This window comes from Aythya ferina, assembly GCF_964211825.1.
Source record: "Aythya ferina genome assembly, chromosome: 3".
Taxonomy (NCBI): domain Eukaryota; kingdom Metazoa; phylum Chordata; class Aves; order Anseriformes; family Anatidae; genus Aythya; species Aythya ferina.
Genome location: NC_140298.1, coordinates 88,719,947 through 88,747,409, shown reverse-complemented (window position 1 = coordinate 88,747,409; position 27,463 = coordinate 88,719,947). Strand labels below are relative to the sequence as shown.

At 36.8% G+C, this 27,463-nt stretch overlaps 1 protein-coding gene across 3 annotated transcripts in view; it reads left to right on the top strand.

Annotated features, from left to right (window-relative positions):
* Positions 1-26,565, top strand: part of FAM135A (family with sequence similarity 135 member A) — an 86,171-nt gene extending 59,606 nt beyond the window's left edge. For 2 of the 3 annotated variants that reach the window (XM_084515955.1, XM_084515954.1), the window contains 8 exons: positions 201-2,505; positions 4,455-4,615; positions 6,550-6,641; positions 8,658-8,755; positions 14,562-14,713; positions 16,227-16,337; positions 23,789-23,902; positions 25,088-26,565. In XM_084515955.1, the coding sequence (XP_084372081.1) occupies positions 201-2,505; positions 4,455-4,615; positions 6,550-6,641; positions 8,658-8,755; positions 14,562-14,713; positions 16,227-16,337; positions 23,789-23,902; positions 25,088-25,293 (3,239 nt within the window). In that variant the 3' untranslated portion in view covers positions 25,294-26,565. Of the gene's footprint in view, positions 1-200; positions 2,506-4,454; positions 4,616-6,549; positions 6,642-8,657; positions 8,756-14,561; positions 14,714-16,226; positions 16,338-23,788; positions 23,903-25,087 lie in introns of those variants that run through there. The other variant, XM_084515956.1, reaches the window with a different exon arrangement.
* The last annotated feature ends 898 nt before the right edge of the window (positions 26,566-27,463 follow it).

Here is a 27,463-nt window from a genome sequence, read left to right as displayed (position 1 = left end):
GAAGCAATGTAAAAACTGAGTATTTTTATTGTAATTTCTTGATGGCTTTGAAGGAGTATGTTTGTTTGTTAGGAAATGTTTTTATAGTTTGAGTTTTGAGGATGTGTAAAATTCTGTAATTACCAGTGTTTGATAGCTTCAGCTACTTCCATAATCTTATTGTAAACAATCCTTTTTTTTCTCACTTCTTTTGGTAAAAGATCTGGATGTACCCTGGTTGGTAGTTCAGAATCTTCCAAGGTCAGAGTCCAATAAACTGGATAAATTTGAAGCTGAAGAAGGTTTTGTAGCTGGATTTACTAGCCCGGAATTGAAAATAAGACCTGCAGGTGCTTCCAACCTTTGGCATTCAGAAAGTGAAAAGATGCTAACAAAGTCTTTGAAAGGGAAAAATGAAGATGCAAATAAACCTAAAGTTAAGGTTACTAAGCTCATGAAAACAATGAAACCTGAAAACACAAAAAAAGTCGTGAAACAGAACTCTAAGGACTCTGTGGTCTTAGTAGGCTACAAATGTTTGAAAAGTGCAGCACTGGAAGATGCCTCTAAAAGCTCAGAAGGCAGGCCTTCATTTAATGCTGGTGAAGGGCTGGACCCTACGTTAAGTGGATTTCCTTGTGATACAAAGACCTGCTCCAGGCAAATGAGTCAAAGAGAGTTTACGTGTTTGTCATCTGGAACTGAGGAAAAGACTGCCAAGACTGAAGGCGTTCAACCAAGTCAGGGTAGCCCCGTGCACTGTGAAAACGCGGCTCTTTTTGGTAGACTTACGATCTCCCAGGCAGGTCCTGGAACTGTACAAGTAGATAGTGCTCTGCAACCCAGAGGTACACTTGAAGGAGGTCAGCCAGCTTCCTCGGGGGTCAGGACGATTGAGGTCAAACCAAGTAATAAGAATCCCTATGAAGGGGAGAAAGTAACTGTTCATATTGGATCGTGGTCGGAGTTTCCGCAGGATGGAGTACAAGGGGAGAATTTGCAGACGCCCAATATTCAGGCTTCAGAATCTGGAAATAAACTGCATTCAGTAGAACCAGTGCTTGAAAAGGAAGACATCCACGAAAAAAACTTGCGACACACCAGTGATGTCTTGACAAAATTGAAAAATAATCAGCCTAGTTTATCTACAAAAGAAAGCCAACTTTCTGTAAGTGGGGACATGACTAAATTACCAGATGTTAGTGTGACGTATGCCTCTTCTAGGTTTTCAGATTCTGGTATAGAAAGTGAACCAAGTTCTTTTGCAACTCTCCCCAACCCTGATCAGGTTTTTGAAAATGTTCAAGGGCAAAGTGTATACAATACTGAGAGATTATTTCCTCAGCTTTTGCTAAAACCAGACTGTGCTATAAAAAATGCATTGGAAAGCCATTGTACTGAGAGTACCAGCGCTGTAAGTGAAATACAATCATCCCTGACATCCATAAATTCTTTGCCTTCAGATGATGATGAACTCTCACCTGATGAAAATTCAAAGATAACTATTGTACCTGAATGCCAGCTAAGTGACAGTAAAACTGTATTGGATCTTGGAACAGTTGACTTGCCAAAATGCGATGACATTAAAAAATCAAATACCAGTTTGCAGCAACAGTGTGTTCTATTTTCAGGGCATTCAGATAACGAAATTCTGTCTATACATTCCTCTCTCTCAGGAACAAAAGATCTTTTAGGCTTAGTTGTTTCAGATGAAGTTACATCTACTGATTTGAAAAGTAACAGCCCACAGGCAGACCTTGGCACAACTTGTAAAGGCTCTCAGGACCTTGAAAGGCATTATAACACTACCGAAGAAACAGTTAAATTGCATTTAGAAATCACTTGCATGAGTGAGCCATCTGTTGTTTCAGGTTCTTCATCTGTAAGTGCAGGGTACGAGGTTGAAAAAACAAGTGAAGGAAAATATAATGAGCCTTTAGAACTAAAGGAAACAGCGGAAGAATTGTCAGCAGCTAAAAGTGAAACTGGTACAGATAATCCTTCTCCCACCAGTAGTACTGATATTGTAAAGCAAGGGCTTGTAGAAAACTATTTTGGCTCTCGAAGCAGCACAGATATTTCAGATATTTGGCCTATGGACAACAGCAATCCTGTTAGCCCTCAAAAAGAAATGTATGAAAAGCAAATTATTTGCTCTTCCCAACAAGATGAGGAAGAAGAGGACGATCAAGAAATGATTGAAAATGGGTATTATGAAGAAACGGACTATGGTATATTAGATGGAGCTTCCAGTGCTGACCAGGATCATGGTTTAGCAGAAGAAAGAGCCCTGAGATCTGAAAGGATTGATAGTGGGCATCTGCGAGACGGAATGACTGTGCCTCCCGTCTGTACTCCTGGTTGTCTGTCTTTTCCATCTTCTCTGAGAGACTCTCCTTGCAATGTTATCTGCTCTTCAAGGAGTAAATCTGATGCAATTACACAGCAGCCAGGCAGCACATCCTACAGCTCAGCTTCTTCATCCGTTTCCTGGTATGAAAGCTCCCCAAAACCTCAAATGCTAGCGTAAGTGACTGTTTTAAAACAAAGTTTATTTGCTTTTAGAAATGATGTTAATATAGTGTAAAAGGGGGAAAGAAATGTGGTTATGCTCAAGTGCCCCCAAGACAGTGTCTTGTGGATCCTGTATATTCAAGTAACATCACATTTTAGATGTTAATATGGAAATGTGTTAGCACATAATTCCTTATATGATTTACATTGCAATTTCATGTGGTTTCACAAACTTCAAGCAAAATGCATGTATCTTGTTTCTTTAATATGTTCCTTTTTAAAAAATAAGCATTCAACCGAAAAGTGATGTTGGAGTGGCTACTGAGCATAAAAAATGGTGTTTAATGAAATGGAAGCTGTTAAAATAGCACGTACGGAAAAATACGCTTTGAGTTTAAAAGCATAAAAGCAAAAAGTATCTGTAACTCACTGTCTGTTCTATTTATTGTGAAGCTATTTTGCAATGCTGGCCAAGATTGCAGCCTTATTTTTTAATCTTAACTTCAAATATCCAAAATGTAACACCTCTAAATTACACTACACTTTGGGTACCAGGAAGGTCAAATTTAGAGGAACATTGGGGATCCCAGATGCAAAAATAGGAGTTTCTCCGATAAGCCCTGCTGCTAATGGAATATGGGAAGCAGCAGCTTTATGAGCTGTGTTGTACTGGAAGCAAAATGTTGCTATCAGAATGAAGAAGGCTTGGAAGAGAAGTAGGAACGAGGAGAAAAATCAGCAGACAAAAGAGATAAAGACCAGACAGTTTGTGGTAAGCAGGAGGAAGGATCTAGTGGTTGTGGAGGAAACAAGATTGGAAGTGAGAAGACAGAAATGCAGCTTTGAGATAATGGGGACTGGCATGGACTAGGTTGAAAAGCTAGTTGAAAGCTCTTTGTGGCTTTCTGTAACAATAAAAGAAAGAGGACACTCAGAGTAAAATCAAGAACTTGGCCTTGGGGAAAGCAGTCACTTGGAGACCAAACTTGGGTACATCTCATTCATTAAACATTCCTGTGGTTACAAACTAAGTAAACTGCTGCAGAGAGATAAGACCAGCTCTCTGCAGTGGTCTCTGTTCAGGCTGACTTTATTGAGGTTTGCTCTTACCAGTTAGTGAGGAATGAGCTAAAGAAAAAGCTGGGGAACCAGAGAACAAAAAGCAGAGTGAGAGGAAAACAAGGAATGGGCAGAAGAGGACAGACTATGGGTTGACACCGAGGGGTCATGTGAAAAAGACAAATTAAGGAGAGAAAGAAGCAAGGCTGTTTGAAGCGTTGCAGGGAAAACTGATGCACAACTTTGTAGAAAGGTCATACACAAAGAAACTACAGAAAGGGAGAAGCACGAGGAACTCCTGGCACTTGGGCAGCTTATAGAAGCTATAGAGTAAGTCCTCTCTTAATAGGTAAGAGATCAGAGGTCTGGATCTAGTTTCTTCTGAAGCAAATAACAATTACTCAGCATATTAAAGGAACTTTATAGTGAGCCAATTCAGCACTAACTCTGCTAACCTAGCAAATAGGTTTTAAATTTGGCAAGAATTATCAGAAGTCACTGGAAATCTTTATCTGGACTTTACAGGAATTAGAACCAGATCTAATGTTGTTATTGCAGTTAAACAAAGCTGTCGCTTACTCAAGACTGGAACTAAACCAGAATCTTCTATGGTTTCAGAAATATTTTACAGTTAGCAGAGATATTCAAAGGAAAGAAGAGTTGATCTTAGGGTACAGATTTTGTTACAGGGGAAAGGGACTTCAGGAAGCTGAAATGAAAAAGTATTTTGAGGAACTGGGTTATTTTGTGAAAACAGTAATTTGGTAAATATCTTTTCTTTGTATTCTTCAATTACATAGGTGACAAAAGTAAAAAGTCAATAGAAAACTATATCCTAGGATACCCTAAATTTGCCTGGCCATAGTAGATGTTATTTTATCATAAATATTGTTTCATTCCAGTTTCCTCCAGGCTAAAGAAGAATTGAAGCAACTTAAACTTCCTGGATTCATGTATAGTGATGTTTTCAAACTGGCTTCTTCAATACCTTACTTCAGTATGGAGGAGGATGACTGTTCAGGAGAAGGAATACATCTTATAGTCTGTGTCCATGGCCTCGATGGTATGCTGGGAAATATGATACCGAATGAGATGGCAGTTCAGATTACCAGTCAGGCTTAACTTTTGTTATTTGAACTGTGAACTGAACACTTCTGGAATAGGTTCACCTGAGGCAGATGGGAATCTGACATTGTATTGCGATGTTTAACTGTGTTCTAGAAATTAATTTAGATTTAGAATTTTATGTAAGATTTGTCTTGAGTAAAACTTCCATGTGCATAAACCCAATGTATGGCATAATTCACATTAGTTATATCTTCCAGTTCTTATGTCATCTAGCTGTTTGTCTGTACTGTGGTAATAGAAGAGAGATAGTAACAAAACAGCTTTATTTAGAATTTGTAGTGTTACATTGTCAAGGAAAAGGTGTGTATATTGTTATGAAAAAAAAAAAATGTATGTATAAAATGCAGTCAAGTGTTTATTAGGTTTTAAAAGCTTAGATCAAAGTGACTGAATGGTGAGGTCCAGTTCTGCTCAGAGCAGGGTCACCTACAGCAGGTTGCCCCAGACCATGTCCAGTGGTTTGTTGTTTTTTTTTTTTTTTACTGTCTCCAAGGACAGAGACTTTGCTGTAGTAGAAATGAGAACATCCCTTGCTAAATGAAAGAATATAGGAGAATTTAAATACTGTAGAATAAAACGGTATAGACTAGTTCAGCTGGATGGGATCTACAAAGATCTTTGATTATAACTGCCTGAACACTTGAGGGCTAACCAAATGTTAAAACCTGTTGTTGAGGCCATTGTCCAAGTGCATCTTGAACTCATGACAGGCATGGAGCAACCATCTTACCTAGGAAGCCTGTTCCAGCATTTGATCACCCTCACGGTGAAGAAATTTTTCCAAATATCCAGTCTGAGCATCCCCTGGTGCAGCTTTGTGCCATTCCTGGGCATCCTCTCGTTGGTTACCAGTGATAAAAGACTGGCACCTCTCTCTGCACGTCCCCTCAGGAAGCTGTAGACAGCAACAAGGTCGCCTCTGAACCTCCTTTTTTCCAGACTAGCCAAACCCAGTGTCCTTAGTCTGTCCTCATAGGACGCATTCTGGCCCTTTTACCAGCTTTGTTACCCTCCTCTGGGCACATTCCTAAGTTAGAAAAAAAATAAAATAACAAAATAGCTTTTCTTTCCTCCTATGAGCAGAAGGCATCCGTTATTAAGCACTTCTGAAACTGAACTCAGAAATGCTCCTTCTTACTAGTGTAGATGTTTGTGTGCTGTTGTATACCTAGAGTTAACACAAAAGTTAACGTGGCCATAAAAAATGTTGTTATAAGAACATGTATTCAAAGCCTTAGAATAATCCGCTTAGTAAAAATTTTATTGTAAAACAGTACATAAAGATTCTTTCCTATTAATGAGATTTATTTTTTTTCTCTGAGGCAGAAAGGGTACCCTTTCTTCAAAAGTATGCATGATCACTGATACAGAGGAATCTTCAGGAGTCTTATAAAGTAGCTTTAGTTGTCTTGTATACCAGTCGAAGCATATCTTTATCTACTGATGGTCCATTTTGCCTTTTTACTGTATGAAAAACTTTACAACTTGCCATTATTCCTTGCTGCTTCACTGAATCCTTTAAGCTAGTTCTGAGTTCTTTAATTGACTTTTATTAAAGTTAATTAGGTTTTCAAGAATTTAATGTTCACAGTGCTATGTATCTCTTGGATGCTATAAAAAAATGAAACGCCTTCCTAAATCCTTGCTTTTTTAAAACGCCGTCTGCAATTGAATGTCATTTTCGTTTTGGCACTGCATTTGACATTGCAGTTTATCTTCCTGAGTCTCACTGAATTTTAATTAGGTCTGAGAATATCATTAACTGTGTTTAAATATAAACTTGTGCCATAGGTTCATTTTAGTACTCTAAATGCTTTTATTGCAAATTCACTTTGCAGTATATAACTCTTGATTGTTTTTCCTCTAAAGGTAACAGCGCAGACCTAAGATTAGTGAAGACTTACATTGAGCTAGGGCTGCCTGGAGGGAGAATAGATTTTCTTATGTCCGAAAGGAATCAGGTATTTACCAACAAAAGAATTTTTGTAAAGCAATAAACACTATGTTTTCAGACATGTTTGTTTAATAGTACTGTTGTATGCAGTTTACCACATTCTATATGTTTTTATTGCATTCCAGCAGAACCTGTGATTTGTTCTGTGGCTTGCATTAAAGTAGTTACAAAACCTAGTATGACATTGAAAAATGTATAAGGAGAAGTATTTGTTGTTGCCATTTTGTTGTGTGTACTGATATCTCTGAAATTCTCAGCATTATCAGTTAGGATTGTTTATAAAATACTTTTTTATATTAATGGTAAAACCACTAATAGTAGAAACTTGTGTGGCAAGAAGGGAGATGTGTTATTTTGCAGGATGTAATCTTTTGTTAGGGTATTGCAAGATCTGCATCATGACACTGAATCCATATCAAGTTACCTCTGTCTTCATCTTTTGTGAACTTTATTATTTTCAGATGAAGTAAACTTCGAAAAGCACAGAAGACTAATTTTTACTTTTTTGTGTGTGTTACATATTGTATTAGACATACTTCAGGGAAGTATTAGAACAGAGTCTCTTCAGTGGCTCAGAGGAGAGGTTCATTTAGTGCAGTGGTGTGTCTGCAGATAGCTGCTCGGATGCTTTGAGAGGAGGCTGGGCAGACACTGAGCCGTGCTTTCTCTTCTGTAGCCCTATAGTTTTCGGCAGTCAGCAGTTCTGAAACTTTGCGATTTGGGAATTCCATTGAGACCACTGAGCCTAATAGCTACTGATGGACATCTCTGCTTAATGTTGGCTGATTTGTTTTTGAATGTTTTTACTTACAGTTTACACAGCATACAGTTGAGATTAATTCCATGGTTCATATACATGAATAATTCAGTTGCAAACAAAGAAAACCAATCCTACATCTTGTTTGGGGGAAAAAAGTGTCAGTAATTATTCCCCATTTGCTGCTTCAGTTAATCAAGTATTTCCTAAGCAAGAATAATTTCTCCTTCCTAAGGAGGCAACTGAAGAGACCTATTTCATTTAGTATTTCTCAGGAACACATGTGGAACAGTTCCTGAATGATATCCTTCTCTGCCCATTTTCAAACTTATTTAAAATAGTTCGGTCAGAACTTGACAGGGCATTGAAGATGTTTGTGCAGTATGAAATTTTAAAATGCCATATTTATATTTTCTGTTCTTTCCTGATTTTTCTATTGTAGATTATTATAAAGAACACAGATATACAGATTACTGATTACGTGTGCATTTAGGGCTGTTTTTCCCTGTGTAACAATGTTTTGCATTTCTTGCCATTTTATCACTCAGTCGTGCAGTACTATTAAGATTCTTCTGAAATTCTGGTCATTGCTAGATTTGATTATCCTGGATATTTGGTTTCATCTACAAACTCCGATGTCTCATTATTCTCCTTCTTCCCTTTTTCAGATCATTGTTCAATATGTTGAACACTACAGATTTTAGTGCAGATCCTTTGGAACTAGTGTTTAAAAGTTTTAGGCAACCTTTGCCTACCTCTTTTCAAATTTCTTACTGTTAATCATTGTAGAGAATCAGTTATGAATTGGGAATAAGGTTTAAAGGGTTTTTTTTGTGTGTTTTGAATAAACAACACTAATGTAGACTCTCTGCTGTTGCAGTACTTGTCTCATATTTTTATTTCATGGGCAGTGTGATTTAGTTTTGAATACGTAGTTGGGTCTTCAGTTTCACTAAAGATAAGAATATATGCAGGGGAAGGCATGGAAGTAAGGCTGGTTGTGTCATGTTGTTAAGATTTGTTTTGGTGTGTTAGAAGAAAGCAGTCTCACAATAAAATGTATATTACTTTATTCCGTGTTATGAGAAAAAAAAAATTAAAAATGAGAACACCAGCTCTAGTGTTTGTAATCAAAGTTAATATGAATGCTTTTATTTGTGTGTTGTTAATCGAAACGCTGGGGAATAAGAGTTCAGACTGAATGCAGAATGTATATTGCTGCATTAGAAAACACAGTTGTTATTTTTTATTTCTTTTATTTTACAGAATGATACCTTTGCTGATTTTGATTCCATGACAGATCGCCTTTTAGATGAAATTATACAGTATATACAAATTTATAATCTAACCCTTTCAAAAATCAGGTAATATCTGTTCTATACTATTTATAGAAATAAACTTAACAGTAGAGCCCTTTGTTGTTCTGAACTGTGATGCTCAAAAGCAGGCCACGAGAGATAAGGGAAAGAGAAATTCATGAAGGGGGAGGAATAGGGAAAAGGAGGATGGAGGAGAGAGGGAATTCCCAGCTGAAATCAAACCAAACAGTACTGTGAGTTCACTGAGTCCTGTTGGTGGTTGTAGGGCAGAGTGAGTTACTCATTACATGTTTCCGGACCTGCTGTCCTGTGCCTCCTCAGAGATCCCGTGTGGTAGTGGTCTGTGGTAAAACTGATAATATTTTGAGAAAGTAGAAGGAAACCACAGCAGCGCTATTTCTAGATCAAGTTATCTTTCTTTTGGTTTTAGTCTCTTCACCAAGTATGAGGTGGCAGTTTGTCATTCCTACAGGAAAGTTCAGTGTGATATGTGACGTTAAAGGGAAGCTGCATGAGAACAATACTTCATTATTTTGATTTTCTGATTGTTTCATCTGCTAAAAAGCGTGTTTTGCATCGTAATACAGAGGGCTCATCCCAGTGCTCTTCTTCCCTTTTTTAGTTATTTTCAGGATATACCTGTTCCATTTATTTTTTCACAGTAGGGTGCACCGTTTGGACAGACTTTCTAACTGACACAGCTGGAGTTAGCTCACTGTTAGACGACAGGAGCAAATAATGTCCAACTTCACCCATTTGCTTAGACATCCTCAAATTATCCCTCTGTAACGGGTTTTGACTCACTGGTCACTGTTGCGTATCCTACAGCTTGTCATCTAGAGAAAACTTCTAACATGTTTAAGAAGTGAGATGACATTGAAACAAATGTTCATATTTTGAGATTTGACATGGTTAATTTTGTCTGATTTGGTGATTTTTTTTAAAAAAAAAAAAAGCATTGTGCGACTGTGTCTGTTATGCAGAGTGCGTGTGAACACCCTTGGCATCAGAGGCTTCTGTACCCACCAGCACACGCTGATATTTTCTCTTTCCTGTGGTCAGAAGGCAGTGGTAGATGTACCCACACAGTTCCTTCTTATTGTTCATATCTGAGAATTGAAGTCTCTTCTGGTTTGCTGCATATTTTCTCATAAAACTTTTGATTTGTAAATATTTTTTTCAGCTTTATTTATTGCCTGACACTTGAACAAAAAAAAGAAATTACAATTTTTATTTTAGCTTCCTTTTCAAGATTTACAGTCGTGTTTTGGCTTCATGAAGCAGAAGTCTCCATCTATCAACTTTTGCTTTTCTTAAGAGAAAGTTGTGTCTATAAGCAAATCCTGCAGCTGTTTCCTGGTAGCTGTGTGAGAGATCTTTCAGAAAGACGTGCTTATGTGCAAGTCCTTGAAGGGATAACCAGAAAGCCCAGGAAAGTACTCTTGAGAAAACCTCTATTGAAACAGCCACTGTGTTCCTAACTCATTTTGGCTGTCCCACTGTGAAGGAAGTGGGCTTTGTCTAGCTAGCCATGCTCTCCTGAATGGTGCTAGCTTCTCTTAAATCGTCTGTGTACTGAAGGAAATCTCCGTACAAGTGGTACTCAATAGCCGAGTCAAATTAGAAATCAGCCTTCAGACTTGTAACGATGCCATAAGGCAAAAAGGACTGGGCAGTGCCCTGTCTTAGGACAGCCTGCTCTTTTACATCCAAAATCTTGCTATAGGCAAAATGGAGCACACCTTACACGCAGAGGTAGGTAGTTATCTGTTCTGGAAGGGGCTCCTCAGGGAAGTGGTCACAGCACCAAGCCTGCCAGAGTTCAAGAAGCATTCAGACAACGCACTCAGACACATGGTCTGATTTTTAGGTGGTCCTTTGGGGACCCAGGAGTTGAACTCGATGATCCTTGTGTGTCCCTTCCAGCTCAGGATATTCTGTGATTCTGAGGCGGTAGGCTCTACTTCCAGCAGCTGTCAGAGTCCTGAGGTTGGTGGTTTCTCCCTTCCTTCAGCAGAACAAAGACAAACGGCTTGCAGTCAGACTTCAGCATTTGGGGCTTCACTGGCAGAAGAATGATGTTCTTGATGGGGTTTTCTAACCCCTTGGCCTTGGGCCTGCCTGGATTTATCTTCTCATCTTCTTGGTCTGCCCACATGATCTTTCTTTTCATTGTTACCGAGTCACTCAGTCTCTGTTCTCTGTTGTTCCTAACACCATTTTTATTTCCTGACTTAAGAAACTGTGCTTCTGCAGTGGCCATTAATTGGCTGTTGGGGACCTCAGGCGTATGACAGCTGTGTTTGCACTCCTCCACAGTGTTTTATTCTGGTGATACACCTTTCAATCCACACAGAACATCTATATGTTATTACTAGAAACTACAGAGAAACTAAACCAACTTTAGACCTGACTTGTTCTTGACTGCTAGACAGTTGTTGTCACAGCTAAAACAAACTAAAATCACCTCAGGCCAAGACAAGTCATGAGAAACTCTGAGATTCTGTACTGGCCAGTTATAGCAAAGCCTCATGCTTTCAAAGTCATATTTAGCGTGCTACGTTTTTGTACTGAGATAGAAGAGGCTCTCCATGTACCATCAGAACCCTGAACCATACAATATTGTCAACTTAATGAACCAACATGTTTGGTACTGCCAAAGGTAATACCTGTTACTGTACCTATACACCCACCAGCAAGTGCATTCGTTTGCTTTGAACAAAATCTTTTTTCTTAGAACAGCGTGGCTTTGAGGAGTGAACTGGAATCTTCATTGAAAGCAACAGCAATTTATTTCTTTAAAAAAGAAATGGATTAAGAATCACACAATACTTTTTGGTTTAACAGACCACTGAAGGCCATCTGGGCCAGCTACCCACCCATAGGAGTGCCACCTTAATAGTTAGATCAGGTTTTGATCAACTTTAAGAAAGATCCAACTTGGAAACTGCTCAGTTAGAGCCATTCAAGTTTTGAATATCTATAAGGATGGAAGCCTTTCTAGGTCATGATACAACTAGGAAATGAACGACATGCTTTTGCAGATAGTTTCAGAAACCATCTTCCTCATGTATGGTCCTATATATATTTCTGATCACCTCTATTGGTCTTCGGCTTCAATGGATTTTTCAACTTTTCATCCTCTTTTAAGTAACTTTGGCTCACCCCCGACCCCAAAAAAGGCAATTTTTCATGCTCTGCATACATGAAAACATCTGTTCCCCAGTCAGACTCTGGACTCTGTCTAGCACAGTCAGTGGTGACCAGAGACAAATATTTAGGGAAAGAGTATAAACAGAGGACGTACAATAGGGTATATATACCCTATTATTCATGTACCTCTTGGCACTTTAGATAGCATTCCTGAGCTTGAGATTGTTTCAGCAATTTCTTCTGTTTCTTTTTGATTATGCCTTTTGATGGATATCTTTTTCTTCCATAAATTTTTATACTTGGACATGATCTTTCATGTATTAGCACAGAAAAACAAGGTTGTACTGTGTGTAATTTCCCAGTATGATCTGAGTTTGAAAACCTGGGGCATAAAGCAAATATAAATACTACATTACAATTCTGTTCCTTTAGTGTGTTGAGTTAGTAATACCTTGTATTCAAAAGACGGTAATGTTGCCACCTGCTGTTCAGAAATGCATTGGTTTTTCAGAGCATCCCACAGTTGTAGGTATCTGAAACAATGAGTAGCATGAGTTACGTTTTTGTCTTGCATTTTTCAAAGCCTTTCTTCTCACACTTGATTTGAGAAAATTCCTGAACCTTTCTCTCTTAGAAAATCCTATTAAAGGCTTATTGCATGTTCACCTAAACACCTGGGTTTGAACCCAACACATTACAGTAATTTTTGTTGTTTTTCAAGATCTTTACAAATTAAGAAATGTTTAATCTTTGAAATATGTTCACAGAGCTAATTGCAAGCATGTTTTGTTGTGCGTGTTTGTTTTGTGTTTTTTTTTTTTTTTTCTCAAATGGGTCTTTCATGTTTCTGAAGTTTTGGTTCAAGTATGCCCATATTCTTGAGGATGATAGGATTAAAAATTGTCCTTTTTATGGTATAATACAAGAGTTTCTTATCCCCTTATGTCATTTAGTAAATGGTGGTTGAACTCTCAAAGAACTGCCAAGAGATCATCTCTGCTAATGTCCAGATCTTGTTCAGAAAACAATCTCTTTTCCAAGAGCTGTAACTGTGGTGCAGACCATCTGCAGGATGAACTTGCTCAATTTCTATGGGCATTTTCTTGTTCCTAAAGAAATAATAATAATAACCTACAGTTTTGGTTTTCTTTTATGGTCTTCATGGAATACTCTAAGAGAATATTTTTAAATCTTAGTATTCAAGAGATTCAGCAACTCAGTATTCTAGTTTGCAAGCACACCTCTCTTGAGCTTTTTAATGTGACTGTGACAACACAGAGGATACCTATTTTTTGTTTCAAAGTTAGGTAAACATAGCAGGCAAACATAGTGGCAAAGGATTTCTGATACTGCAGCAATTTTGAAAATCCAATAGTAAAAGTGACCAGAAAAAATACACATATATTGTTAAACTCTGTTTTGGTAACAAACAAATAGCCTGTTCCATCACCCAGAAATGTACGGTTATGGCAGACTTTAGGAGTGGCTCTGCAATTCTGTGGCCTAATGTTTGATTTTTTCATTTAGCTTTACATTGGAATTTTCAGAGCTAATAGTTCTTGCATGGGAAGAAATTGAATACTCAAATAATTTGTTAGCAGTATATTTTATGTAGATATTGGTAGCTTTGGTGTAGCTATTTTTGTCGAAGAATGCAGTGATACAAAGCGTATTGGAAAGGTGGTATTATGGATATAATGTTGTGGCAATTACATGATTCAGCCACAATAGTTCTAGCATAGATTTCCCATCTATTTTTGGATGGTGGCTTGTTCTCTCCAAGTCATGAAATTACTTCTGTAAAACAGGAAGACAACTTTTTCCTTTCAATTTTGCCTGTCTTACCTGTACCATATCCTCCTTAACTCAGTGCCTAAGTTAGTATGGTCCTTACCTCAGCAGGGATCTGTAAGCATGACTGCATAATAACTAGAAATGCTTTATGTTGTAGTGTCCTTGCTAAAGAAATGCTTTGTATGGATTTGTAGATAGGACTGGAGGCAACTCAGATGAAGTAATAATTACAGGCACATCAAGTTAAAGAGTCCTATCAGTCTTCCCTCTAAATTGATTAACCAGGCATACAACTAAATGTAATATTCTCCTGGTAGACAGATAACTTCAGTTGCCTAGCTCAAGCTGATTATCACTTTTTTTGGTCAAACTGTTAAGCAGATTTGAGATGTTGCTTCTACTTTAAAATATTCAGATTTGTTTCAGTAATGGTTTTCCCCCTTATAAGAATCCTTCTCCAGCAGGTTGATTCAGTAACTCTCATGCATTTATCATACTGAATGTCATCACATGTTGAAGTTGTGATTTATTCAGTCCTGTACATCTCAAAATTTTTTCTGAATACTTGGTGCTAAGGGAAATAGACCCAGCAATAATCTTGGTTTTGGGTGGGAGGTGTTGGTCAAAGTATAGTTTGTTTTCACAGTTTTTCAAAAACAATGTGTAAAATAAATTTGAAGGAGCTCAGAATGTTTTCCTGAGGAACTTGTGTGACTTGGGATATATGGAAAGAAAAGCTGTGTTTCTATTATTTCCTAAAGTACAGGCTTTTGAATGGAAACTTTCTTTTTTTTTTTTTTTCCTATGCTCCTTCAGCATTTTATGATACCAGTTTTATTTCTTGCTGTCTAAAAGAAAATAAATAAGAAGTTTGCCTTCAAATTCTGTTTTTCTTTTTAAACAGCTTTATTGGACATTCACTGGGTAATTTAATAATCCGCTCAGTGCTCACAAGACCTCGATTTAAATATTACCTCAACAAACTTCACACCTTCCTGTCTCTGTCTGGACCACATCTTGGTACCCTCTACAACAGCAGTGCTCTTGTTAATACAGGTATATTATTATTATTGGTAGTATAAGTTTAGGGGAGGTTTTGTCCTTGAAATGCATTTAGCAGTTACATGTAGTGTGCAAGGTTATAAAAATAAAGTATCAATAAAGATGTGCAGAAGATGGCTGATACATGAGTTTTCCAGTATGTTTGATTCAGGCTTTTTTGTTACATCTTAAAGAAACTCCAGCTTTAATGGACTGAATTCAATTTATTATAAACTGAATTTTAGTATACTAAATTTGCAAAGCAAGTGGGTAAGACACAGTAAAGCAATTCTGAACCATTAGTACTGTGTTTTCTCTCTCAAAAATACCTTACAATTTTTTCTTATATTAACAAAAGAGAAAAGGCTGGATGCCCATGAGTTATCCAGTATGTTTCTGCAGATGCGTGTCTCATCAATGTCTGTTTTTCTGAAGACTAAATATAGCTCTAGGAGAACTTGTAGAAAATGCTTTTCAAATAAATTCTAGAGTATATTTTCAGGTAGCATACAAATTTAAAATAAATTAAAGATGAAAATTTGTTTCTGAGTTTACCCCCTGCCTTGGAGGGTGCAGAAGCAAACTGAGTAACCCTTATTTTCAGTAAATACAAACATGCTCATTAAACTGTTCAGTGTACATGCTAAAATCATGAAGAAGATTACTTCATTTGGTGCCAGTTTATTGATTGTCCAATTCCTTCATAAAAAAAAAATTAAAAATAAAAAAAAAGGAAAAACTTTTAACTCACATAGGATTGGCTTAAAAAAGTTAACAGGAATTGTTGGCTAATGGCAATTATGATGGTATGTTATGGAAGCAGACTCTAAGATTTTAGAAAATACCAAGAAAGACCTTCAGTAAATTGTTATTTTAAAAAAATAAATAAATAATTACTTCCCTGAGGGTTGAATCAGCACATAAAGAAATCGTTGAGGCTATAAGGACTTGATTGTGTGCTTTTCTCGTGTGTGGCAAGGGTTATAGGTTTTTCTGAAAAGCCAGTTAGCCAGTTGACTTGCTCATTGACCAATAAAGAGGGTACAAAATCATAGAATAAGTATTAGTATGGTTTTGCTCCCAGAAAATTTTGCTTCCTTTGTTATATTCTTCTTCCTAGTTATATTTGATGTGTAAAGCAGTGCTGCTTTAAAGCTTATTTCCCAGATTTCTAAAAATATGCTTGTTGTTTAGGGATATATATTTCAACATCAAAATGTTCTAATATTCTGTAAATTATGGAAATAGTTTGTACATTGCCTTATGTCTAACAGCAATATATTTTCACTTTTTTTAAGTATACTTTGTAGGAGGTCATGTACATTAGTTGAAATAATGGTCTTCATGCTTTATTACACATATAGACAAGAAAAAAGGAATAAAAATGTAAAATGCCTAAGTGTGACAGTGCTGACATGAAAAATAGAACAGTCACATCTGAGAGACTAAATATATGTATGTTACGTACTTTACATTCATTTTCATATTTTATTTTGGATCCATACTCATATTGTACCTTACAATGCAGGACTGTGGTTTATGCAGAAGTGGAAGAAGTCTGGCTCTTTGTTGCAGTTGACGTGTCGAGACCATTCGGATCCACGGCAAACGTTCTTATACAAGCTTAGTAAAAAAGCAGGTAAACTTTGTTATTATTGGTTGTCTTCTAAAGACCACTGTGCATAAATCTGAACAGGAAACCTAGAAAAAAGGTTTCCAACAAGGTCTTGTTTCAGTTTCTTTAAGCTACTTTGGTTTTAGTTCTATATTTTTCAAGTAAGTAAATGGTAAAACATTATTTTTTTCTGGAGATGGACCACTACATTTAGACTTGCCTTCCTAACTAAGGAGTCTTAAGTTTTGAGTGCAGCCACTACTCTGTATATGTCAGCCTCCTCTTCAGTCTCTGAAGCTAGTTATTGCAATGTGATGAGTCAAGTACCTCCACGCTCCATAAAGTTTATTGAGGGTTCATTTGACAGGTATTTTGAAATGTGTGTCAGCCAAGCCAGAGGTGCTCATGATGTTTTGTGGAAAATTTGGGCACGTTTCTCTGTCAAAATGTTTGTAGCAGCTTGTTACAGCTGACATTTGGTTGAGAGCTTTGGGCAGCAAGAGACTGGCATCCTTGTTTCTGTGATGTTTGATGTATTAAAACTTACAGGACTTGGAAGAAGCAGAACAGAGTAAGAATAGAAATGATAGATATGTCGTAAACAAATCCCTCCTGTCTATATCATGCAGCTCTTCCTTTGTACAACTTAAATCCATCTGTCAGTATTTGCTGAATGAATTGTCACCCAGAGCTTATGCTACTCAAGTTCCTTAAGTTCTTTACCTCAGTTCTCCTTCACTGTAAAAATCTTTTGGTAGGATTTTCTTTAAAGCAACCAGTGAAAAGTGAAAAAAAGTTTTCTTACCAGTTGTTACAGTGCCTGCTATTCATGTATTGTAATTCACCCTGTGATAGCACTGAATGATAATTATCCAGTTCTGAGATAAAAAGTGAACTTGTGAAGATGACATGGTTCGTACTCAAACACTAGATGCTTATTGTCATTAGTTGTGGTCTGATTTTTGTTTGTTTTAAAAAAAGCTGGTGCAAAATTGAGTTTGTACTTCAAGTTTTCTGGCAAATAACATCGATGAAAACCATACCTATGTTGTGTTATGCCTGATAAATATCACTATATGCTGGAAGAGTGATTCATCTAAGTGACTAACCTTTGTGTTATGAGGTTGTTGTTGACATTACTTGTTATTAGTACCTTTAAGCTAAAAGGAAATACATCCACCTAAACATAGATATCTATGATTTACAATGTGTTCATTGGATTGTTTGTGTACAAGTATGTCTACATAAGAGTTTTGTTTGCAGAATTTCCTCAGATCTAGTATACAGCTAACTCATTTAGAAAGTGATGTCTGGGAGCGTATACATTTTATTCTCTATTGAATTGTCAAGAGTGACAGGCAGGGTATTTTAAAAATCCTCTTTATATCTTTCTGATGTATAAATAGGAATTGATTCTTAAATTATAAGTGCTTTTTGAAATGATTGATTCAATAAATTATAGCAACTGACAAGCAATGATGATAGTGATGAACTAAGTATCTGCTTTTCTGTAGCATTTTATGAGGCTTGTCTTTGAGCTGCTTTTGCTTCTCTGCATTTAATGGAGTGTTATACTTGTAGAATATTTTTAAAGTCCAGTACAACTCATTTATTGCTCCGTTACCAAGTGTCTTTGTCAAAGCAGAAAGAACAACATTAAAAAGTTAACTTGTTGTTGAAGCAACCTTAGAAGGACCACTTGTACATTATCTTCAAGGATTCTGAAAACAAAATAATTTGGGGGGATGTGTAATAAGTTACCCTATGAAAAGAAATCTTTATTTTGAAGAATAATAGGGTGCAAGCAGGAAGAAATGGAGACTTAAATATTTTGCAATTTCTGATGGGATTGTTATTTAAACTAAAATATATATATATATATTTTCTTTCTGGACTTGACCATTCAAAAGTTCTTAAGTGAAAGGTATTTTATTTCCTACAGTTAGCATCATTGGTACTTGCTGATAAGGTGCAAAATCTAAACTTACCTGCTCATAAAAAAAAAATAAATAGTAGTAGGATAATTCAAAATGAAGAGAGTTCAAGTTTATGATAATTCCTGAATTTTAAGTTACTTAAAGTACTGATCACTTCACGTTGGCAGTTGAGGCCAATTTATATTGGCTTTAACTGGTGGAAAATAGAGATTTCTGCTGTTGTTTCTTCGTAATGACATTTCTAAGAATTATCTTCTTTAACAACAATCTCCTTAAAATTTGCTTGTCATATCTTCAGCAGCCACAATCTGTCTGGTAACTTCTGGGGTCTTGGAAATGATTGTTAGCTTCATACTGCGACAAGAAATTACAGCAGGTTGCCAGCTATGATGACACACAAGCTGTTCGATACAAAAACAATTGTAGCAGCGCAGATGAAAAAACACATGAAAATTACTGTGTTCTGTGTAAATAGAATTTCATGTTGCAGTAATAACTATTCAATAAAAAAAAAAGTTATTTGAAATTAACTCGATAAAATTTTTGGACAGAAAAATAAAAAATATTTAGTATTATTTTCTAATTGCTTGGCTTTTAGACGTTAGTGTGGTCTGTTTGTTTAGTGGAAAAGAATGCTTCTTGTAACTGAACACCTAATATTTGCCATAAAACTTACAAAATGGTAGTAATACAGACCTGTCCTTAAAAGGATAACTGGAAATTAGTGAAGTATTATCTGAAACCAGTGCATGGATGCATTGCGCAGCACAGCACCGTGTTGTGATTCAGTGGCAAGTTCAGGAATTCACAAAGCTTCTGATATCTGCTCCCATTTAACCTACCACTAATCTTCCACTTACTATGAGAATCAGGCATGCTCAAATTCTACAAGTGATACTGTACCTTCATTTTTTTTCTAACAAAAAAATGGAAGAATTAGGTAGTATATGAAATTCTAAGTGTTTATTGGCATATCACCAAAATAATCTGACTTTGTTGTTGTTGTTTGTTTTTTTCTTTCTTTTAACAGACTGAGGAGGGATATGGATTTGATCAGGGTTTTCAAATACATTATTTTTTCAATTGGAACACATTGTAGTTTTTGTCTGAGGAGTGGAAGGGCAGTAGCTTGGGTAGAACTGAAGATGGGGTAGGCTGGTTTTGACATTCTGATTGACTAAAAACAGTGTCAGGGATGTGTAATATTTGGCTTTAGCTTGGTTTCAGACAAATCTTTTGTGTGTGAATACCTTGTTTAGAACCCCAGCACACTGTTCAGTACAGGTATTAAAAGCAAGGAGCCCCGTTCCATCAGCTGGTCTTTGCTGACAGAAACTTGAGCTTCTCAGTCAGCTCAGACACTGAGAATGAAGACCCTGGAGGTAAATCCCAAGTTGATATAAATTTTTACAGGTCATTTGGAATTAAGGACTTCCCAAATAGGGTGCCTCCAGAACTTCAGACAGCACTAGTTCTCTTATAATGAATGTGTATGAGAAGCATGGCCTGCTGAGACTCGCTTCCAGAAGGAAAACCTCAAAGTGCAATTTTCCCCCCCAGTCACAGACTGTTTGCTCACGGGGAGGAGTGCTTCCTGCAACAAACTTCAGAGCTGCGAGTTTTTCTTCCTCGGCTTTATGTATGTATTCTTTTAAGTCCTGTTAGTCAGTCGCAGACTATGCCTGCATCAGCACTTCAGTTTGGCTGAGGAATGCATTGGGAAGCAAATCTCTTCATCATCTGTTTGCTTCAGAACACAATGAGTGAGCATCAGCAGCCAACGCCTGTTCCAGCCACAGGACCAGACAGAGCTGGTCCAAAGTAAACTCTCCTGAAAATGGTCGTTGTGATGGATGAGGGATTCCTCATACCAACAGGGTTGCTCTACGGTTCTGTTCCTTTTATGCCACAGAGTTCACAAATGTGAGTGCATAGCTGTGGTCTCTTTCCGGGCGTTTTTGTACTTACGTAGGTAGGCTTAGATTCATGTGTCTTAGGGCTTCCACGGGTCTTGGTTAGCAGGACTGTGATCTGCTTGTTTATTACAATATCTCCCACCTTTAAAAATACATGTTTTCCTGATCTCTGAAAGGAGGAAAGGACAGTTCTTTGGGTTTCAGTCTATTAACAACATTAACAACAGAAAAGCCATGAATAAGCATGGCTGATGTTTTCTGCTTTGAGATGTCTGTTATGGAGAGTGAATTTTGAGGTCATGATTCCAGCTTTGTGTGTGCTGTACTAACTTCACAAAGTAGCGCAGAAGACAACCTGCAGGAGAGAGAGCTGCCTTTCACAGCGAGTTTCTGAAGTCCCTATTTTCAGACTGCATTTTTGGCAAAGCTTCCAGATCCCTTTTTCCAGACAGGTTTGTAAATTGATAGAATTGTAGGAAATGTTTGCAATATAGTAGCTTGACAAAACTGAGGAGTTTCATTCAAGTCAAAGTAACCAGATATAATGTGAGCTACTGATCTAACATCAAAGCTGGCCCTGTTTGAGCAAGTAGGTAGGATCAGAGGATCTCTAAAGGTCTCTTACAACCTAAATTATTCTATTATTGGATTCTGTAATTAGTATATTCCTAAACAAAATGAGAGGTTATTACCAAAATCAGATTGCTATATTTTTTTGAAGCTTATCATAAGTGATATTTCTTTATGCTCAAGAATTGTATCCACAGTATATACTGTCCATTGCAAATAATTCAAGCCTTGTTTTGAATTAAAGGGGGTTAGACAGAACTTTGTCATTCCTTTTGTCATAAAATGTCAGAGAAAATCTCCAGCCCATTCTACCAGTGGCTTCATCTTCCATTCCCTACTTGCACGTTGACTTCAGCTAGAGGGCAGACTTAGCTTTAGATTTACTCTCATTCTGCTACTGGAATGTATATAAGAAAACTATTTCTCTCTGATTGTAGATAGTTTGGGATTACCAGGTCTCTACACCTACTGCTCCAGACAGATTTTTCCAAATGACAAATTATTTGGGAAAAAAAATTGTCATGAATTTTTAGATACCATTCATTAATAAGGACTAATGCCATTATCCAGAATTCATTGATGCACTGACATGAATGGAAAGATGGTTAAATGATAAAAAATGCACTCTCTGTGTGTGCTTAAATTAATTTTGACTGAAAATGAAGTTCCATTAGATTATGAGAATCATCATAAAAATTTGGAAAGCCTATAAAAGGTTTGTTACTACAGAAAAGAACATTCTGTTGTACGGTACAAACATTATTATTTCAGCAGTGATCCTTCAATTGGACTGTTTAGTTTCCTCCAGGCCGTCTCAAATCCTGTTGAAAAATTCAGTCAGTGCTTTCTAGTTAATGAAAACATCAGTATTTTTATAGTACTCTGCCAAAATGTGATCTGTTTTGCAGATGAGGTCATGTGGTGAGTTCAAATATATTTTGTTCTGATAGAATTCAGTTTTAATCTTCTAGTGTTTTGCAGGAATCTACAGGAATCTAAAAATGTTAGCCTAATGAGATTTTTGGGGGTGGGTTCCCAATTCAGTAGCTGAAAATTTTGCTGAACAGGTGAGATTGGTTCAATGATTGCTTAGAATAATTTTACGTTTGGGTTGTTTTGTTGTTTTTTGAATACTTCTGGTGTGTGTGATAGACCTTGTTTTATGTCTGGTGAGTTGTTTATTATTATTTTGGTTTCTTTCTAGAGGGAAAATTAAGATAAGGGTCATAGAAATTAACAGAGCTTTATTCTGGTTTTCAGTCTATTCAATTTCAAATTTAAAGGCAGGGTATATTTGAAGTCTAGGAAGTAAGTGAAAGAACAACATGGAAAGATGTCTGCCATCCAGTTTTTACATCTGCATAAAAGAAAGATAGTGATAAATTTCTTCTTTGTCCACAAGTATGCTTAAGATAGGCACAGTTGAGCACTGCACACTCCCATATTAGAGATCATTCCAAGCCCGTGCCCTCAGTAGTCTCACAGACTGTCTGGAGAGCAGAAAAGATGCTGTTGAACACTGTGCAGGTTTTTCTCATTGACAGATGGTTTGAGTTATCTCACGTTGTAGACATCCAAGGGGTTGCCAGGCTCTGTATGTTTTATATACACCATTTGAATCCTCTCGTTCTTGGAGTGCACATTTGTAGTCAACCGTGTCAGAAAAAACAACTCCAAAGCACGAGACTTGGATATTTTTCTTCAAAATAAGCACAAAGAACCATCCAAAAAAAAAAACCACCACCAAAAAAAAAAAAAAGAATGGTTAAAGAATAAAATTCATGCTTATGAAATATGCTGTATGCCTTTTTTGTTCCTACGGGAGAATTCCCTCAAACACTTGAGGAAAGATTCCTTATATACCTGAAGTAAAGGGAAGTCTATTTTATGGAAGTTATTTTTATGAACTATAAATATAAGTTATTGTTTCTATTTTTATATAAACCACAAAAATGAGTCACTGTGACCAAAAGGGGGGTGCCTAATTTATTAACCTGTGATGTCCTAAGCTATTTTTGTTTTAATTCTGGTTTTGTTTGTATGTGAGGCTGAAAAAAGACTACATAAATGTGGATTGATGGAGACTGCTATTCCTCTAAAGATTCCGCAGGACTTTCCTTCCTTCCTCAGGTTGATTCTACGCAACCCACTTCTTTGTACCTTTTACATGAATGCTAACGCGTATTTCTCAAGGGAAAGCTCATATCAGAAATACTTAATACAAGATAGAGGATAAATTCCCAAGGAATTTATAAAACAATTTCAGATTAGCCTGCAGAGAATTCCTGCCTTTGATTCATTCCAAATGCATTGTTTGCAGCCTAGTACAAAGTTTTTGAACTGGTATCTGCATCTTTGTGTAAGATTTGCTGCAGTCATTTTTCATCAGATGTCAAATAAAAGATTCCGGTGATTTAGCTGATCTGCTGAGACAGTATTGTTTTTGCAGCGGTCACAGGCAATACAAATAAACAAAACAAAAAAAAACACAAACCAAACAAAATGTAAAAGCCTCTCAAAACCACAACAGCCAAAACAAACGAACAGAAAGACGGGATTTCATTTTTGAAGAGCACAGGATTTAGTTTGGATGGATTTTCTGTATGTTTTTATAGATATGCAGAATTTTTATTTATTAATTTATTTGAAATCTGGGAAGGTCCAGTTACTTTCTCACACATTAAAGTTGTTCAGTTGTTGAGCAATGCAGGGGCTTTACTCCCTTCTGTCAGCCAGAAATTGAGCACTTGATTCCTGCATCTCCTCCAGTTTAAGAAGCCAGAGCAAGTTTTAAACCATACTGGTTTTGATTAAATAGGAAATGCACTTGAGTCACGCCTGTATATGTGTATTAAAATATGTACAGAGAAAAAGGCCAGTACTCAAAATCTAATTGTTCTGTGTTCTGTCTTTTGTAACTAATTCTTTCTGCCTTTTCATGCAAGGTCTTATAATAAATCACTGCCAAATTTCAGCTGTAAAATATTTAATTATTCTGTACTAACTGTCAAGTGATTCATTATAATATATACTTTTTTCTCTTTTCTTGTAGGTCTTCATTACTTCAAAAACATTGTATTAGTAGGATCTCTGCAGGATCGTTACGTTCCTTATCACTCCGCTCGCATTGAGATGTGTAAAACAGCTTTAAAGGATAAACAATCAGGTAATAAATGTAAGAAGACCACTCATATGAAAGCTTACAGGTTTTGGATTCATCCCATTTAATTTTGAGTGCTTCAGGCACCTCAGCTACGTCTTAGACACCCTTGGTTTACTCTGTAGTACTGGAGAAAATCTACGTAAGAACAGAATTGCTTTCTGAATATGTCCTGCAAAAGATGAGACTGAACACATTTCTAGCTTATAAACTTCATTGAAAGTTAGGTGGGACAAACACAGCCCCTGATGTGTTACTCTATGAATAGGGAGGACAAATAGCTTTCATTTTTTGAAGATGTCCAGTTGTAGCTTCAAACACGTGGGCTTTATTTAGTTGAGGCTTAATACTAGCAATGAAGAAAATGCAATTTTCCACTTTTGCGAGATCCTGGAATCACAGAATGGTTTGGGCTGGAAGGGCCCTTAAAGACCATTTAATTCCAACCCCCTGCCATGGGACACCTCCCACCAGACCAGGTTGCCCAAAGCCCCATCCAGGCTGGCCTTGAACACCTCCAGGGATGGGGCATCCACAGCTTCTCTGGGCAGCCTGTGCCAGGGCTTCACCACCCTACAAGTGAAGAATTTCCTCCTTATCTAAACCTATCCTCTTTTAGTTTAAAGCCATTACTCCTTGTCCTATCACTACACCTTGCCTTGGTAGAGTCCCTCCGCAACTTTCCTGTAGGCCCCCTTTAGGTACTGGAAGGCCGCTGTAAGGTCTGCCTGGAGCCTTCTCTTCTCCAGGCTGAACGACCCCAAATCCTTCAGCTTGTCTTCGCAGGAGAGGTGCTCCAGCCCCTTGATCATCTCCATGGCCCTCCTCTGGTCTAATTTGAATACTTCCATACCCTTCCTGAGCTGGAGGCCCTGGATGGCTGGTTGTTGTATTTACTGTTGAGCTATCCTAGCACAGTCATATTCTGATATTATATGTTGACAAGTAAATACCTTTTACATAGCCAGTATAAAAAATGAATACTGATAAGCACATTCTCACGCTAAATGTAGAAAGAACAAAATACAAATCCCAGGTATCTGAGGAAATTAAACTGTACTCAGTCTTAACAGAAAAGCAGCATAACACATGCTGTTAGTGCTCTGGAATGCATTCGTTTTCAGTTCAAGGTCATAGAACTGTGTTTGTTCCTGGTGATTCACGCAGTGCAATGTTTGTTTTCCTCTGCAGGACCAATTTATGCTGAAATGATCCAGAACCTGCTTCTGCCAGTTCTTCAAAATAAGGAATGTAATTTGGTTCGTTATAACGTAATTAACGCGTTGCCCAATACGGCAGATTCGCTCATAGGGAGAGCTGCACACATTGCTGTTCTTGATTCAGAAATATTTTTAGAAAAATTCTTCCTTGTTGCTGCCCTCAAATATTTTCAGTAGAGAAAAGCATTGTAAGAGACTTGGTTATTACCTCATTAACAGATGAATCAAATAATGTGTGGTATTAAAGTATAGCTGCAGCTGTATTTTAAGAGATATTTATACTTTTTATATGGAAGATAATTTATATCATCCACACTTAGGGCTTTTTAACATCAACTTTACTTTCTAGGTAATGTGGCTGTGCAATATTTTTTTTTTATTTTATTCTTTTTACTTTTCTATTACTTTTTCTTAATTTGGGGTACCTGATTATTTGGAGATTAAAGCACAGTGTGTACTTTTGGTTTGTTTATTACGGGCTTTTAGACTACAGAAGTCAATGCTACTTGGCTCATTTTACAGGAGGGTTTAGATGCCAAAATTAATTGGATTTAAAAATTCTGATAGCGGTATTACACATTCAGTCGTCGTATTTTAGCACTGCAAGAAGTTTTAACTGGAAACACAATGAGCTGCTAAAATACTGGGAATTTGAAAATGACTACATCCCTGAGTCTCGCAAAGACCATTAGTGAGTTGTCTGTTCAGATATCACTACATCTTAACAATTTTCTACAAAGTCATTGCCATCGTTACTAAATACGTTACGCCTGTGGGAATATATTTTCTACTGATCTCAAAAACATGTTAGTTTACATACTCAATTTTATTACTGGAACTTTAGTTTTCAGAAGCAAATGGCAACTAAGGATTTTTGAATGTTTAATGATAGCTGCCTTCAAATAATTGGGGTTTTGCAAACTGTATTAAAATTGCTCCTTACTCTGTCAGTTCTTCAGATGAACATGGACAGTTTTACATGGACTTCCTTGTATGTACATAAAATAAGTAAATGTTATAAATTTCTGCAATACTTTTATGAATTTAATCAATTTTTAAATATTGTTAAAATGTTTTATTGACTACAAAGTATTGTAAATAGAAACCAATACATCTTCAAATGGGACAATATTGTAAACTTTACCTGTTTAGTGATACAGATAAAATGTTTTTGATATACAGGAATGTTAAAGGTCTATTGACTTTCTACTGGTGCTGAATAGCATTACGTTGGGTTTCTCCTTCCTTCCCTTTTCTCTGTTTCAAACAATAATTCACTAAAGGTGGGGGGAAAAGGGGGTGACATTGTGCATTCACTAATTGTAATGAACATTTTTTTTTTGAAAAATATAAATTTGTTGTATAATGCATGTTTATTTTTAGCCTTGTGTTATTGCATCTGGTGTTAATAAAATGAACAAATGGCTCTAATGGAAGCAATTAAAGAAACTGAAATCTTCTGCGAATTACCAAAATTTTGGGGAGGCATTTTTGCATATAATTAATAATTTTGTATTATTTGAAATGAATATAGCAATAATAGTTTATAATGACGTGGTTTTGCATTTGATATGGTTTGTTAATACAGTCTTTGTAATCTCTTTTCTTCTCTGGCTTCCAAGTTTCAGCTGAGCACCTGCAGCTTGGCAACGTGTCCATTTCAGAGGTTTTTATTAGAGTTGGGTTAAGCAAGTGCTTATGACACAAAGATACCTTAACATTCCCCCTCTAACAAAATCTAGCTTTATTAATGATTCTTATATTATGATGGTGCTACCATGTTTGAAATATTTAAATTATGTTCTGGCTTCTTGACTGCCTTTTGTTTAAGAGTATTCCAGTAGCTTAATTTTTTAATATCAGTTTAGGGAGGTAGATCTACAAATTTTTCCTTGATTCACCATGATGAAGTTAAAATACTGCGAGTACAGAACTATTTAGACATTTCTGTCACTATTGAAAAATGTTTTGCTGGATCCCTCTGAAAATCAGAAAGTGTACATCATGCTTTTGTGATTTGCGAAGCAGAGATATCCTGCACTGTAGTCACTTTTTTTCTTGACTTCTTTTTTAATACTTGAGCCCATACATTTAAGCAGTCTTGCATTTGGCTTGTTCTTTAAGGGAAATGGATGGTATAGAAAATCATGTGATATTTGCACGTAGAGATCTTCTTTTTCTCCTAATGTGTATTGCCCAGTGCAGTCCATTTGTAGTCTGGGAGCCCTCTCAGTACTGCAGCCTTCGTGGGGGCTGTTCAACATCTTTAAGTCCCAAAGGAATGGCCACTACTTGTTGTAAGACAGCACCAAGTGGCATGATGACCCCAGCGTGTCCTGGAAGTGCA